The sequence below is a fragment of the Phyllopteryx taeniolatus genome, chromosome 1, assembly GCF_024500385.1.
Source record: "Phyllopteryx taeniolatus isolate TA_2022b chromosome 1, UOR_Ptae_1.2, whole genome shotgun sequence".
NCBI lineage: Eukaryota > Metazoa > Chordata > Actinopteri > Syngnathiformes > Syngnathidae > Phyllopteryx > Phyllopteryx taeniolatus.
In genome coordinates this window covers 28,730,211-28,746,182 of record NC_084502.1, presented here as the reverse complement: position 1 = coordinate 28,746,182, position 15,972 = coordinate 28,730,211, and the positions used below count along the sequence as shown (strand labels likewise).

Genomic DNA, 15,972 nt, shown 5'->3' with positions numbered 1-15,972 from the left:
AATGCAAGATTCATTCAGTTGTGTAATTTGACTTGAGGAATAGGCAGGCACTCCAGAGAACCAACTATTTCTATAAAAGCAATTAAATAGCTCGTAATATGTCCTCTTTGACGGTCTGAAATTTTAAACCCATTTTTTGAAGAAAATCATGGAATTGGTTGTGGAGCAAGGTTTGTTCAAATCTTGACCATGGTTGACAGGCACTTGAACCCCAAACTGCTGTGGGCCCCTTTTCTATGGCATCCCTTCTTCGAGTGTAAAATAGGATTTCCCCCATTAACCACTAAACTATATAAAGTGGTACCTCGACTTTTGGAGCTATTGCCCGGACTATTGCTTGCCTTAAGTTGTGAGCAGTGACTTGAGTTACGAGCTATAAAGTGGGGTTAAAGTTCACAATAAGTTGTAGACAAGCGTACAACTCTTCAAAAAAAGAGGCCAGGTGCAAAAGGAATTTAAGCAAAGCACATAATGTATGAAAGTCCGCAAGATTAATATAAGATGCCATAGTCAGGCTAACAAAACTAGCATTGATGTTGCGCTAGTTTTAACCCTTTAAACAATGGGTATTAGAACACAAATGGTGCAGGAACACGTGTAGACAGAAAATATAACAATGCCCATAGGCATTTATTATTTATCCTCTGTGGAAAAAATATTAATATTGCTACAGTTCACTGAGTCACATTTGCAAAACTCTTCTGTTTATTATGAATGTCTGTTGTACTGCCTACTGTTGGCCAAGGTGCACACACCAGAAGGAGCACAATGTCAATGGAAATTCCATCCATCAATCCATTTTTTTGTCCCGCTTATCCCCACGAGTGTCGCGGGCATGCCGGAGCTTATCCCAGCTATTTTTGGTCAAGATGTGGGGTATCCCCTGAACTGGTCACTAGCCAATCGCAGGGCACATATAAACAAACAACCATTCATACCTACGGGCAATTTAGAGTCTTCAATCAACCTACCATGCATGTTTTTGGGATGTGGGAGGTAACCGGTGTACCCGGAGAAAACCCACGTAGGCACGGGAAGAACATGCAAACTCCACACAGGTGGGGCCGGGATTTGAACCCAGTCCTCAGAACTGTGAGGCAGATGTGCTAAACAGTCGATCACCGTGCTGCCACAATGGAAATTGAAGCATCTAATCATGATGCAAAAACTGTTTAATTCTATTTAATGATGGTTTTATTGTATAATAAAAAAAAATAGAGTACAGTGTAAAGTGCCTATTTTTTCTCATTAAAAATATTTAATGGTTTTTATGTGATGGTGGAAGGGATTAATGGCATTTCATTCATTTCAATTAGGAAAGATGATTTCAGATACAAATATTATATTAATAATATTTTCAGTTCCGAACATGGTTACGGACCAAATTAGACTCGTAAGTCAAGACACCACTGCACAGTCCAAAAATGAACACAGCATATGCAAAATAAATGCATTATAATATACACTGTCCTGAATAGTAGTTGTGTTGTGTTCTTTCTTACGGAGCATTCAACGCACATCATTGAACTTTGAGTGTTTGTGTGTGTGTGTGTGGTTGGGTGGGTGTTGGGGGGGGGTCACGTCAAGAGTAGGGAAAGAGAAAGTGAGCACCTTTGTGTGTCAAAATGACTGAGAGCGCTCCCTGCTGGGTGCACAGATGGTGCCGACGATGGCCACATTTTCACATGGGAGCAAGAGCTTTCTGGATTCCACACCTCCTGTTCTTTCCCTCACACACACACACACACACGCACACACTACACTTAATTTGGGATTGTTTCGTGAGAGCTTGTGACATCACTCAGGAATTGGAGTTCAAAACACAAAATTTCAAACTCTTTACATTTAACAATCAGAACATTGGGTACAATCTAATGTGATCCAAGAACTTTAACATTGCTCACATTTAAATGACATTGTCACATAATTGTAGTTCTTTTCAGTGGTTTCAAACTGCACTGACAAAATTGTTTCTAGACCTCTAAAATGGTTTTCTTTACTCTTTTCCCTTCCCTCTTGATGACCAAGTTACGCAGGAGAAATAAAAGCTAAAATAAGTTTTAAAATGAGCTTTTTTTGTATGATTTTGTTTATAAAGTATGTCTTGTAATACTACATTTTTGTTTTATCACAGACATGATTTAAATAGTAATATTTATGGTCTGAAGTTGTCAATGCAGCCCTGTTACTAAAACCCTTTTACCCATCTCAAGGAATAGAAAAAAGTAAGCAACACGACTCAGCAGAAATAAAATCATCAAGCTAATTGCTCTAACCATGCGTAGACCTAAGGTATGTCCTCTCTTCTATTTTTCATTTTTTTCAATTTCTGCCATAATGGCGTGTGCCACTCAAACCAGTGGGTCACTGGTTAGCACAGTTCTGAGGACCCGGGTTCAAATCAGGCCTCGCCTATGTGGAGTTTGCATGTTCTGCCTGTTCTTGCGCGGGTTTTGTCCGGGTTTCTCCGATTGGCTGGCAACCAGTTCAGGGTGTACCCCAACTCCTGCCTGCCGTCAGCTGGGATAGGCTACAGCATACCCGAGACCCTCGTGAGGATAAGCGGTGTAGAAAATGGATGGATGGATATATAGCTGAGATTACTCTTCCAGTAACCAGTTAGCATAGCAGCTAACACATCTAGCATGTAGACTTGAGCAACAACATCAGGATTGATTTGCCTGTGAGAAACTCCACATAATTACTTAAATGCGCATGCGCACACGGTCTGAACCAGTTTGAACTCGACCGAGCGGCGAACTCACCTCCGACTGAACCTGAGCCGTGTGATGATAGTTCGTAGACAATTTCTTTACTGAAACCCCCGAAGAAAACTTGACCAAACGTGGACAGTTGGATGTGAACTGAATTGTTTCTACCATTACGGATTTTTGTCTTGTCTGCAGTTTGATTCTAGCGTTTGAACATTTTCTGGACAGAAGCGGGAACGGACAACCATTTTGCCCTAGCAGGTAAGCTAACTAAGATATTTCCAGCCCTTCACCTACTTCTATGCTAAGGTTTTTTTTTCAAAAAGTAATGTTTGATACTGTTTTATGTTAATCATGTCTGATATTCAGTACAGACTTTCATCACTAAATGGCGGTATCTTAGACTGGCTTTTTTTACTGCACGTCTGCCGTAGTAAAGCTTATTAGCGTATTACCCGTTTTGTAATGGCTTGAGTGTTATCCTTGTGTGGAGATATGATGTTAACATTGAGCAACAAACAAACAAACTCCCGTCCATGTAAGTTATGCAGGTGCAGGCAGGCGTCGTCATGCAGACGCGTTCATGGGTCGGTGAATGGCAGACGTGCGCAAATTATATGACAGTATGATGTAAATAAGGCTACTTTCAGACAGCGGGAGATTTCAATCGCAATATTAAGTTGAACATAATAGTCTAATATGTAATACTTAAACGTCTCTTTAAACTCTTAGGTTTTCTTATAAGTACATTCAGAATATATCACAATGTTTTTGACCAAATACCTTTATTAATATTGCAATAATATATTAATAGTATTTTAATATATTGTAGTGATGACAGTTGGTGCTTTAAAAAACTATGGACATAATGAGACTTTAAAATTAGTAATCATCAGTAATATGGATATTACAACTAAATGGGTAAAGGAAAATAATACAACAGCAAGGACAGTCTGGTAAATTACGAAAATTACATTGGACATTGGTTATATCCTCTTCTCCCCTGGATGACAAATTCACCCTGGATATTGCCTATTCAGTCATGGAACATCACACATTGAGTAAATAGAGCTGTATTGTTATTTTATGTTTACAAATTACAGGGACTGTTGCAAAAGTGCTTTCAGCAAAACTATGTCCTATGTGTCTCGTGTTTCAGGGGTGGATTTCATGTAGTGCAGATTTTGCAAATTCACAAGCTCCAGCCAAGAGACTCTTCTGAAACATTTTTGACTTCATCATGGACAAGATGCACATTGGCCTTGCATTCACACAGACTGTGTATGTGTATTTAAAACACCAGGAGCACTAAAATCACACATCTCAAGATCACACTCTGTGAAAATCCACAAAAATTCAACATTTCAATGTGAATTGTGTGATTTTAAGGAGATTTGCAGTGAAAAATATTTTTGGAACCACCTTGGACATCATTTAAAGAACCGAGAAACTGTACAATGTCCCTTTCTAAGGTGCACCTTTAAAACAAACATTCGCCCAACCTTCAGTTCTCACAAAAGTCGAAACAATAAAAATTGTACACTTGAGGATTTTAGAACACTTGCAAGAACTGTTTCTGAAGATGAGATAATTGAAAGTGAGCAATCTGATGGTGAAGCAGGAACATCAGTTTATAATATTGTGAGACCAGATGGGGTTGAAGAGATTGTAGAGGTTAGTGAGACACTTGAACACAAATTGGCTTCTCTCTTTCTCTGTATGCAAACAGTGTTGCATGTTTCTCGAGCTGCAACATAAACGATTGTAGAGGATTTGCTTAACCTGCTCTCTTTCTCTAACATTCATACTCTAAACAGTGTGAAAGAGATCCATTCAAAACATGAAATTGAAGTAAATTATTCTGTTTTGCAAGAAATTTCTAACGCTACAGTTAAAACTAATCCACCCCTTTTAACAACATCGGAGAAAGGTTCCCTGTCAACAGATCACAGCACTTTTCTGTTGTGGAACCCACAGAATATCTGTACAACACAGGTCATAAAAACTCTTTTGTTTATATATCTGTCACTAAGATACTTGAGACTTTACTCGGACGTGCAGATTTTTGGGACCAAATTAAATCAAGAAGCTTTATCTGGACACCTTAAGTCTTTTCAAGACGTTTTCAAGTATTACAGGGACAATAAGCTACTGGGACAGCAAAACGTATGTAGTTTAGGGTTGTATATTGGTGATTTTGAAGTTTGTAACCCACTGGGCACTTCAAGAAAACGTCATAAGATTACTGCAGTATTTTGGGTAGTTCTAAATTTACCAGCCAGATTACGATCGAATCTCATTTCAATTCAGCTTGCTCTGTTAGGTAAAAGTGTGGATGTCACAAAATATGGTTATGAAAACTTTTTGGAGCCATTGCTTAAAGATATAGGGTGTATAGAACAAGAGGGAATTTTTGTGGAAGCTGTGGGTCAGTTTGTTAAGGCCACTGTATATCGTGTAAGTGCTGATAACCTTGGTGCAAATCGTCTGGCAGGCTTTTATGAAAGTTTTACTGTTAACAAGTTCTGTCGGTTTTGTTTGATAAGCCGGGACCAAATTGCACTGAAGTTAATGACTTCCAATTGAGGGGTGTTGATCAACACAATACATTTCTGGAAGAGCGTAGGCAGACTGAAAGCCTCCAAAGTGTTAATGGGGTAAAAAGGGAATGTGTACTGGGCAAACTTCTATTGTTCTTTCACCCAATCACCGGATTTCCTCCAGATGTTTTGCATGAGCTTTTTGAAGGTGTCGTCCCTTTGGAGTTGTCCCTATGTTTGAAAAATCTGATCTCAAAAGGTTTCATTACATTTGATGCATTAAACAACTTAATAAAATAATTTCCCTACAAATATTCAGACAAAGTAAAAAAGCCTCAAAAAATTCCAAAAGCAAGCTTTGAAAAAGGATCAGTTGCTGGCAATGGACATGAAAATTGGACACTGCTGCGCTTGCTTCCTTTTATAATTGGATGTAAGATACCAGATCAGGTGCCATCATGGGAGATTTTAATGGACCTCAAGGAAATTGTTAACATTGTTTGACTTCAGACTGAGGCCAAAACACCACTTCATTGACCACTACCCACATCTTATACGCTGCTATGGGCCTTTAGTGGAATTGTGGACGAAGCAAAACATAGCTTCTTTAAAAAGGTGGTCACAGACACTCACAACGGGAAAAATGTGCTGCTAATGCTTTCCTCGAAACACCACCAGATGATGGCATACCATCTGGATAGTGGGAACCTTTTCAAGCCAAAACTCTATGTTGAAAATGTGAAAGTGGTCAGGGTTTCAGAATTGGATCGATCACTCAAGTGTGAAATACAGAAGTACCCTCATCAACAGTGTGTCTCTGTCTAAAACGATTCACCTGCATGGGGCACAGTATTTGGCGGGCCTGATTTTATCTGCTGACCAATGCAGTGGCCTCCCAGAATTCCATATGATTGTGACCATTCTTGTCAATGCAGAGGAGGTGACATTCCTTTGTAAAAGACTGTGTTCCTGGTACATTGAACATTTTAGGTCCTATGAGCTTGTTGAGCACAACTGTGCAGACCTTCTTGCCCTGGATCCAGATGAATTGACAGATTATCACCCTCTAACAGCATACACAGTTGGTGGAAAGATGATGGTGACCCCAAGGACATTCCTTCTCCATTAAAGCAACTCAAGATTGTATGTTCTCTCCTCTCCACCCTGTCTCCTCTTCTCCCCATCTCCCCCTCTGCTCCCCTTTCTCACTCCTTTCCTCTTCCTTTTCTTCTCCACACTTATTTTTTCTGCTTACTTTTTTCTCTCTTCACCTCACTCATCCCCTCTGGCTTTCCTCTCATTAACTTTTCTCTCTCTCTCTCTCTCTCTCTGTATCTCTCTCTCTCTCTCTCATTTTTCATTAAGCATTAGTTTTGTGTTGAATGAATTGAAAGCCTTTTCCACGTATAGGGCAGTTGAGTACAATGATTGAAGGAAATGAAAACCTGGATATAGACTTTAGCTTTATTTATTTTTATTTTTTTACATTTGTATACTAAATTATCAGCAAATCAAACGTGATCAGCAAATTTATCTTGAAAAGGGTCCTTATTTGCAGCCGTATGGTATGAAACCTATACCATAACTGTCTTCTAATCTGGTTTGATTGTTCATTTTCTCCCACCTATTCTCTCTCTTTTTTTCAGACTTTGTTACTCCGGGTAGTTCTTTCCTCCAGAGAAGTACCAGCATCTGTGGGGCAATTGATTGATATACTTAAAGAGAGACTTGAACTTCCAGGTGATTTCTCTCTACAGTTTGAGGATCCAGTGTTTGGAAATGCACTATGCAACCTGACAGCAATATCTGAATTACCAGCTGAGCGTGCAGTCCGGCATATAATGTGAAACTATGATCCATCTCCACTTAACCAATCCACTGCTTCAGTGTCTTCTTCTTCAGTCTGTTCCCAGGACACAGTAAGTGTTCACTCTGAAGATTTCAAGCCAAGCTGGACCAATTCTATCCAGATGGATTTAAGGCATATCTCAGAGTGGCCCAATCCATTTCTTATCCCCAAGTTTTCATATGATGTAGAGCTGAAATTGTCTAAGGCTAATGTGACATACGAAAAATCTAAGAAGGGCATTGCAGTGACAGGAGACATGAAGATGGAGATTTTGGATAAAATTGCAGAGGCAGTTTTTGAAATTAAAAGCTACCCTGAAAAAGATGAGCTTGAGTCAGTTGTTTCTGCGCTCGTTCTCAAGTATCCATGTCTGAAGGAGCCAGGTAGCTTCACAGGCTACGAGGGATGGAAAGCAAGTATCAAGCGTAAACTTGGAAACTACAGATCAAAGCTTCGTCAGGCAGGCTGCAATGAGGTACATGTAAACAGAAAAAGAAAAGGAGTAGATGAAGAGGGCTGTCTTTTTACCCTTAAAAAGCCCAAACGTGGAGAGGTCAATCATGTCCCAGATTTTCCACAACACCATGATGATTCTACTCTTGAACAGGAAAGAGTAGCTCTGGTTGGTGAAATGAATAAACAAAAGAACATGACAGTCATACAGCAGAAGATGGCACTGACATTTTCCCTCAGGCGGAGAAAAGTCGTGGAGTGCCAGCCTATGGTATCTGAGGTCCAGGAGAGATGGCCTGCGCTGTTTTCCTGTGAGGAGGTAAGGCTGTCCTAATTTATATATATTCAGGAATTCTGTTCTTCAAATTATACACGAGTTATTATACTAGGGCGGCACGGTAGACGACTGGTTAGCGCATCTGCCTCACCCTTCTGAGGACTGGGGTTCGAATCCCAGCCCCGCCAGTGTGGAGTTTGGATGTTCTCCCCATGCCTGTGTGGGTTTACTCCGGGCACTCCGGTTTCCTCCCACATCCCAAAAACATGCATTGACAACTGTAAATTGCCGGTGTGAATGTGAGTGCGAATGGTTTTGTTTCTATGTGACCTGCGACTGGCTGGAGACCAGTTCAGGGTGTACCCCACCTCTCGCCCGACGATAGGCTCCAGCACGCCCGCGACCCTAGTGAGGATAAGCGAGGATAAGCGGTAGAGAAAATGGATGGATTATTATACTAGATTGACTATAATTCAAGAAGTACACTACACTGGAACATGATAATATTCATTTGCATATTGATACTGGTTTTTGAGGGTATTTCAATTCCTGTGTAAAAGACGTATTTGAAGTTTGAAGTTTTTGAAGTAGGTTTTACTGTTGCTAACATGGTCAGGCATTGAACATGGTGCAGACTGCACAAGACAGGTGCCCAGAAATTTTCTGTGCTGAATAAATGGCAATATTCTGTTGATTGTCTTGTTTAGATATCTGAAGAATTTCATCGGATCACGAGCAAAGACCTTCTGGGGATTTTCAATGCAACCCTTGACAAATTTGTGCCTGGCCTGCTGAAACTGGACAGGTCTAAGAAGGTAACTCTTGGTGAGAAGATGGAAGACCTTCTGGATAAACTTTATGAACAGGTGAGTGAAGTGCTTTTTTGCTTGACATTTTTAGAGGAGTATGAACATACCTTTCTCATAAGAGAAACAGAAAAAGATGTTGGCTCCAGCAATAACACATTAATGGACGTGTCAGTAAAAATGAATTTCAGCAGTCATTGCTTTATGTTCTTTTTTGGCGGTATTTTATTTAACAGAATTTTAATTTGTAAAAGCAAAGTAAAATTGTTAGCATGGTTGCAGTGTTTTTTTTTTTTAACAATTTTAAAGTTGTATATGTTGCTGGGTCTCACCTGTGATTTATCTTCATTACCGTAAAACAGTTCAGATTTTTCATTGTGTATAAAGTACACTACATTACCATACTAATTGAAATGCTTGTTTTCCACTGAATACTCTTTAGACATCCAACATTGTGTCCCACCGAAAGACAGCACCACTGAGAGGCCTGCCCATTTTCCTCCGAGAAGATGCAACAGGTTTTCCTGAAGTGCCTGGTAAGTACAGAAAAAGTAATGCAAGTAAAACTAATTCCCATGAGGTGTTTTAAAGGATGAGTCCATCCAAAATGGAAATATACACCTCCTCAGTGCTGTCCACATAGAGTAATTTTTTGGTAAGGATTTCAGTTCTCTATAAATCTTGCTCCTTTTTTTTCTGCTGAGAAGCAGCTGGGCATTGTTGGTGGGTATTCAGTAGGAGAAAATACTTTTGTACAAAACTCATCACAAGGTTGATGGTTGAAAGCTACTGTCATTTAACACTGATATTTTGGAACCGGTGCTGAACGGTGCATCTGTTGCACCTACATAACATTCCAGACCTCTTAACGGCCTTGGCATATCTCTTTGGCCTTCTGTATGCCCTCAACGTTGATTATCCAAAGCAGAAGAGGTATACCTTTGAAGCAATTCAGGCCATCTTTTTTTTCTTCTTTTTCGGTGGCTCTCGATGCTCACAGCGCATAAGGTCTCTAAAATCAAAGCTATTGCTGTGACTGTTAATGGGGAAGTCAGACATGACTTTAACTTGTGTTCTTTAGCTCTTTCAAGTGCGTTGTAGTTGAGTCATGTAAAAAAAACTGTGATTAAAACCCCTTTGCTTCTGATATAATCATTTTCCAGTTTCCCAGAGTTGCATATTTAGCGTTTTAATGTTAAAATTCATTATTGTTCAAGAAAAAGTCATGTATGTATGCAACAAATTTTTTAAAATTTTTATTAGCTGAAATGTTGTCCTTCGGTTAAGGAACGAAGAAGGAAGTACAGGGAAGATGAAGGAAGGAAGGAAAGGAGGGTGGGAGGAAGGGAAGAGGAAAGCATGGGAGGAAAGAAGGAAGGAGAGAGGAAGAAAAAAGAGGGAGTGGGGAAAAGGGATGGAAGGAGCGGAAGAATGAAGGCAGGAAAGAAAGAAGGGACGGAGGAGGGAACAGTCATAACAGAATGGGTCATTTTGACCTGGTTGGAGAATGTGAAGGTTAAGTGGATAAATCATTATTAGAAATGTCAATTTTAGTCAGAGTAATCTATATTGTTGACAATATATGGTGAGATTCTGTCATGCAGTCTTTTAAAAGCTTTGTCGAAGTGTTGCCCACTTCACTTGAAGCGCAGAACTGGTGTTTTAACAGTTAATTCCCTGATCATTGATGGTGAAATTTCGAAGAACTTTTAACTGCTCTCGTTCATTATAGTTATGCCCATGTAAAACTTCAGTGTCTGGGTACACAGCCAATCATTTGTGGCACTATTCTATGTACAAGTGGTTAAGTTCGGCTCAGGGTCTGTGCATGAGGAATTATATCTAGCTGGACACTTTTTTTTTTTTTTCACATACTTTGTTTTTCTTTATTGGTTCTGGACTTCAATGTTAACATCTGTGCTGTGGTGCTCAAAGCACCCAAAAGAAAAATAAACTGTCAATATCTTTTTTACAGAAATTGTAAAAATGACGTTCTGAAATGTACTTGAGGCACTGTTAAACAAAATAAATAAGATTTCAGATAACAGTCAGTTGTGCTTTTTTTAAAAATTTTTTTATAAATCTACTTATTGAGCATTTTTCAAATATAATTACAGCAACATACATTTTCCTTTATTCATATAGGTACATTTTTAACTCACTGGAATAAGAATTGTATGATTATTCAACAAGAATATCTGTGTTTGGTGAATTTAGGAAAACATGGCATTGAAGAAATAATTGTATTTTGCTCACCTCTTGCGGCCCACCGACAACACGGAATCCTACCCTGCCAGACCGGTCTTCGTTGGGACCCTGCCAATCCCGGATTTAGTTCTCGGAGTCCCTTTGTTCGCTTCCAAGGTGCAATAAACCGTTATTCACAAACTCACCTCCCTGTCCTTTCTGCATCTGGGTCCAACTTGCAACCTGAATCCTGACATTATTATCATTTATTGTTTTCTTAAACTCATACCAAAGAATATCAGATACAGAAAATGCTCAGTTTTTCAAAAACCTTGTTGCATAAATTCTCCCCCAATTCTTAAATGACCTAAGTGGTAATGTATTTATAGTGTGTACTGTACCCTGGTTTAGTATAACCACCATTTAAGAGGAGGCAGATTTGGGTCCTCTGTAGCTGTAAGTGTAATCGTCATGTCCTCTTGATTGTTTTTCCTGAGTTCTGGGAGCGGCATCTCATCAATAAAGAAGCTTTATTGATGAGCACCCATATCTTCTGAGCTAAAGCTCTTTTACAGCTATACCGCCAAGAAGCGCAAGTATATCCAGGTCTATGTATAATAAGATGAAAGGGTCAAAATATAATTTCTCGGTATGATGCAGTGCAGGTACACTCCCTTCCACAAGTACCGGAACATCCATCCATCCATCCATCCATTTTCTGAGCCGCTTCTCCTCACTAGGGTCGCGGGCGTGCTGGAGCCTATCCCAGCCATCATCGGGCAGAAGGTGGGGTACACCCTGAACTGGTTGCCAGCCAATCGCAGGGCACATACAAACAAACAACCATTCACACTCACATTCACACCTACGGGCAATTTAGAGTCTCCAATTAAGGCATGTTTTTGGGATGTGGGAGGAAACCGGAGTGCCCGGAGAAAACCCACGCTGGCACGGGGAGAACATGCAAACTCCACCAAAGCGTTGCCGGGGATTGAACCCCGGTCCTCAGAACTGTGAGGCTGACGCTCTAACCAGTCGTCCACCGTGCCGCCAGTACCGGAACAAGTGAGGCCAATTCCTTTATTTTTGCTGTCAACTGGTATACATTTTATGCCCTTGATATAAAAAAAAAAATGAGACACGATAAGATTTCAGCTTTTATTTCCAGTTATTTACATCTGCATCTGATACACCACTTGTAGAAGACATCCATCCATCCATTTTCTGAGCCGCTTCTCCTCACTAGGGTCACGGGCGTGCTGGAGCCTATCCCAGCTATCATCGGGCAGGAGGCGGGGTACACCCTGAACTGGTTGCCAGCCAATTGTAGGCCACATACAAACAAACAACCATTCGCACTCACATTCACACCTACGGGCAATTTAGAGTTTTCAGTTAACGTGCATGTTTTTGGGATGTGGGAGGAAACTGGAGTGCCCGGAGAAAACCCACGCAGGCACGGGGAGAACGTGCAAACTCCACACAGGCGGGGCTGGGATTCGAACCCCAGTCCTCAGAAGGGTGAGGCTGACGCTCTAACCAGTCGTCCACTGTGCCGCCTTGGAGGAGACAGCATACTAAATTTGTTGTTGTGCAAAAAGTAACTTGACTGCAGTGAATAAAGCGAGGTACACACAAACAAATCGTTAAAAACTTTAAAAAAAAAACACATTTGCTTCAGTTCAATGGACATTGTACTGCTCATTCTGGTGCATGCACCTTGGCCACCTGGGAGCAGCATAAGACAGACATACGGATATACAGTGGGTACGGAAAGTTTTCAGACCCCCTTAAATTTTTCACTCTTTGTTATATTGCAGCCATTTGTTAAAATCATTTAAGTTCTTTTTTTTTCTCCATTAATGTACACACAGCACCCCATGTTGACAGAAAAAAAACATAATTGTTGACATTTTTGCTGATTTATTAAAAAAGAAAAACTGAAATATCACACAGTATTCAGACCCTTTGCTCTGACACTCATATATTTAACTTGGGTGCTGTCTTCTGATCATCCTTGAGATGGTTCTACACCTTCATTGTAGTTCTACTGTGTTTGATTATACTGATTGGACTTGAATAGGAAAGCCACACCCCTGTCTATATAAGACCTTACAGCTCACAGAGCACATCAGAGCAAATGAGAATCATGAGGTCAAAGGAACTGCCTGAAGAGCTCAGAGACAGAATTGTGGCAAGGCTCATATCTGGCGAAGGTTACAAAAAAATTTCTGCTGCACTTAAGGTTTCTAAGAGCACAGTGGCATCCATAATCCTGAAATGGAAGACGTTTGGACGATCAGAACTCTTCCTAGAGCTGGCCGTCCGGACAAACTGAGGGGGAGATGAGGCTTGCTGAGAGAGGTAAAGAAAAACCCAGAGATCACTGTGGCTGAGCTCCAGAGGTACAGTTGGGAGATGAGAGAAAGTTCTAGAAAGTCAACCATCACTGCATCCCTCCACCAGTCAGGGCTTTATGGCAGAGTGGCCTGACAGAAGCTTCACCTCAGTGCAAGACACATGAAAGCCCGCATGGAGTTTGCTAAAAAAAACACCTGAAGGACTCCAAGATGGTGAGAAAGAAGATTCTCTGGTCTGATGAGACCAGGATAGAAATTGTTCACCTTAAATGTGTGGGAAAAAAACAGACACTCCTCATCACCTGTCCAATACAGTCCCAACAGTGAAGCATGGTGGTGGCAGCATTATGCTGTGGGTGTGTTTTTCAGCTGCTGGGACAGGACCACTGGTTGAAATCGAAGAAAAGATGAATGCGGCCAAGTACAGGGATATCCTGGACGAAAACCTTCTCCAGAGTGCTCAGAACCTCAGACTGGGCCGAAAGTTCACCTTCAAAAAAGACAATGACCCTAAGCACGTAGCTAAAATACAGAAGGAATGGCTTCAGAACAACTCCGTGACTGTTTTTGAATGGCCCAGCCAGAGCCCTGACTTAAACCCAATTGAGCATCTCTGGAAAGACCTGAAAATGGCTGGCCACTAACATTCACCGTCCAACCTGGAGAGGATTTGCAAGGAGATGTCGCAAAGGTGTATAGACATGTTAATGATGTACTTTTTGCCATAAAATAGAAAAGCATTTCTTTGTTCTGTATGTCACCATACATCACTGACATAGATAGATGAACAAAGATACTTTATATGTTGAAAATAAATAATTTTCGGACCAATTACAAAGTGGTTGGGAATCACTGGTTTAAAGGGTTATAATGCCGTAACACTGATGCTATTCGTTAGCTTGTCTATGGCTTTTTGCATAGTTTGTTAGCATTAAGCTAAGCAGACTTTCCTAAGACAAAGCTATTTAGTTTGACAGTAAACAATAAACAGTGGGAGTGGCAATAAACAGCTTGAAGCCTTTTTTTTTGGAGAGTTGTTAACTATCTGCTAAACTGTTGCTTGTTGTGAAGTGAGTTGAGTTCACTGCCACCATGCTGCATTCGTATCTCAAGTTTGCGCACAGAAGTCAAAGCAAAAAAATCGGCCAAATGATCGCTCGTACCTTGAAAAACTCAGTCTGGTATTTCAAGCCACCACTGTAGTGAAAACAATAAATGAATACATCGTTTACTGATAACACTAATATATTTGTAAGGATTCAATTTTGTGGACAATTTTGGTATTGGCCCCTGAATACCCGACCCTGCACCTTAACCTTTCCTACACCCACAGCCCCCAGCTGGCTGATGAGTTCATTAGGTGTGTAGCTTTGCCAAGGATCATGGCACCAATCTGGCCGAACTGGGAGGCATCAAGGGGTCCCTGGTGGCCATTGGGCCCAAGCCACGGTCACTGGAAGGAGGAGAGTAAAGTCTCAGAAAGTCCCACATGTCCTCAGTCCATTCGTAGAGGCCAAGCTTGTTATTTTGCACATTAGCAATCTGGTTTGGGTCTTGTTTGTCCCTCGAACTTCAGCAGGAGTAGTGCAAGGGGCCGGGGCTCTAAGGGGTCCAAATATACAATGAGGCCAACAGATTTGTAATAATCCCCACAGGTCGCAGTGACATCTGGCCCACACTCACAGCATTGGCACAATTAATGCAGAAAAGACAAAACAAAAAGAGCCAGGGGCACAGATCTGTGAGATTTAACAGCCTGCTATGTAGGTGTGTTTGTTAGCGTATTGATTGTGGCATCTGATCAAGTCAACTGCCGTGTGAGTTTTATCCAAGTTTGACCAGTCCTTCAGAGAGGTCATCTTTTCTTGAAATAACCCTAAATTTTAATTGGGTCTTGTGCCGCCATCCGCTCTCATATACAGTATACTCCACCTGCATCATTTCTCTTTTTTTCCTCTCCCTCTGTCCTACGCTCCTTTCTTCACAGGTCAGCCCGGGTCAGGCCCTCGTGGATGGGCTCAGGTGGAGCCTCAGCTGGAGCCGGAGGAGGAGGGGAGGAGCCGTGACTCTGTCCTACGATCCAACCAAGAGGCAGTGCGTCCAAAAAGAAAAAAGAGAAAACAAACATGTGCAAGTAAGAGGAAAAAAAAACAGCTTTGTCCCTTACGCTTTTTTCACTCCTCCCCCATCATCTCTCCCTCGCTCTCCCTCTCCTGGGAGAGGCCTGGCCGGGGCCCGGGCCTGGACGCCATCTGCTGCATAATGTAACGGGATGGAAGTCCAAATCCTTCATTTCCACTCACTGTCTGTCATGCGTGCACGTGTGTCCACTTGCACATGCACCTATGCGCATTACGATGACACGTTTGACTGATGGCCCTGATGCAATTACCAACTCATTTGTGCATGTTAACGCTTCCTCATCGTGCCAGTCTGTTCAACGCTCGCAATTTTTCTTCTCCATGCGTTCAGACCAATGCCAGAAAAGAAGATGAACGTATGGCATCCACCCAAAGGCGTCGCAAATTTGCTCTTTGTTGACAAGTTAACACGACAATACTGTGCAGTGTTTAAACACACAGCCCCACTCGGTGGCGCTGGTAACCCGGAGGTGCAGAAAGTTGTCCCTCCCAGTAGGGCCACTGTAAATAGTGGGGGCCATCTGTTTTCTGCTAATAAGCCTTCCTTACGCTCACCCTTTCCCCCCTCACCTCTTCTTGCTCAAGTCTGTGTGTTCTTTTTGTTTTGTTTATCCTCTTCAGAGTACAGTGTCCAGACACACACTCACA

The 15,972-nt window shown here is 41.4% G+C and overlaps 1 protein-coding gene across 1 annotated transcript; it reads left to right on the top strand.

Moving 5' to 3' along the window:
- Positions 1 to 2,567: 2,567 nt before the first annotated feature.
- Positions 2,568 to 15,451, top strand: LOC133465436 (uncharacterized). Its single transcript, XM_061748258.1, has 5 exons — positions 2,568 to 2,972; positions 6,898 to 7,872; positions 8,538 to 8,696; positions 9,079 to 9,172; positions 15,171 to 15,451. The coding sequence occupies exons 2-5, from the start codon at positions 7,222 to 7,224 to the stop codon at positions 15,449 to 15,451; spliced, it is 1,185 nt and encodes a 394-aa protein (XP_061604242.1). The 5' UTR covers positions 2,568 to 2,972; positions 6,898 to 7,221.
- The last annotated feature ends 521 nt before the right edge of the window (positions 15,452 to 15,972 follow it).

Bases quoted from the DNA above. Each gene is read 5' to 3' on its own strand.
- LOC133465436 (XM_061748258.1), top strand. From the start codon at position 7,222: ATGGATTTAAGGCATATCTCAGAGTGGCCCAATCCATTTCTTATCCCC. The intron at 8,697-9,078 runs GTGAGTGAAGTG...AATACTCTTTAG, and splicing joins TGGATAAACTTTATGAACAG to ACATCCAACATTGTGTCCCA. The intron at 9,173-15,170 runs GTAAGTACAGAA...CTTTCTTCACAG, and splicing joins AGGTTTTCCTGAAGTGCCTG to GTCAGCCCGGGTCAGGCCCT.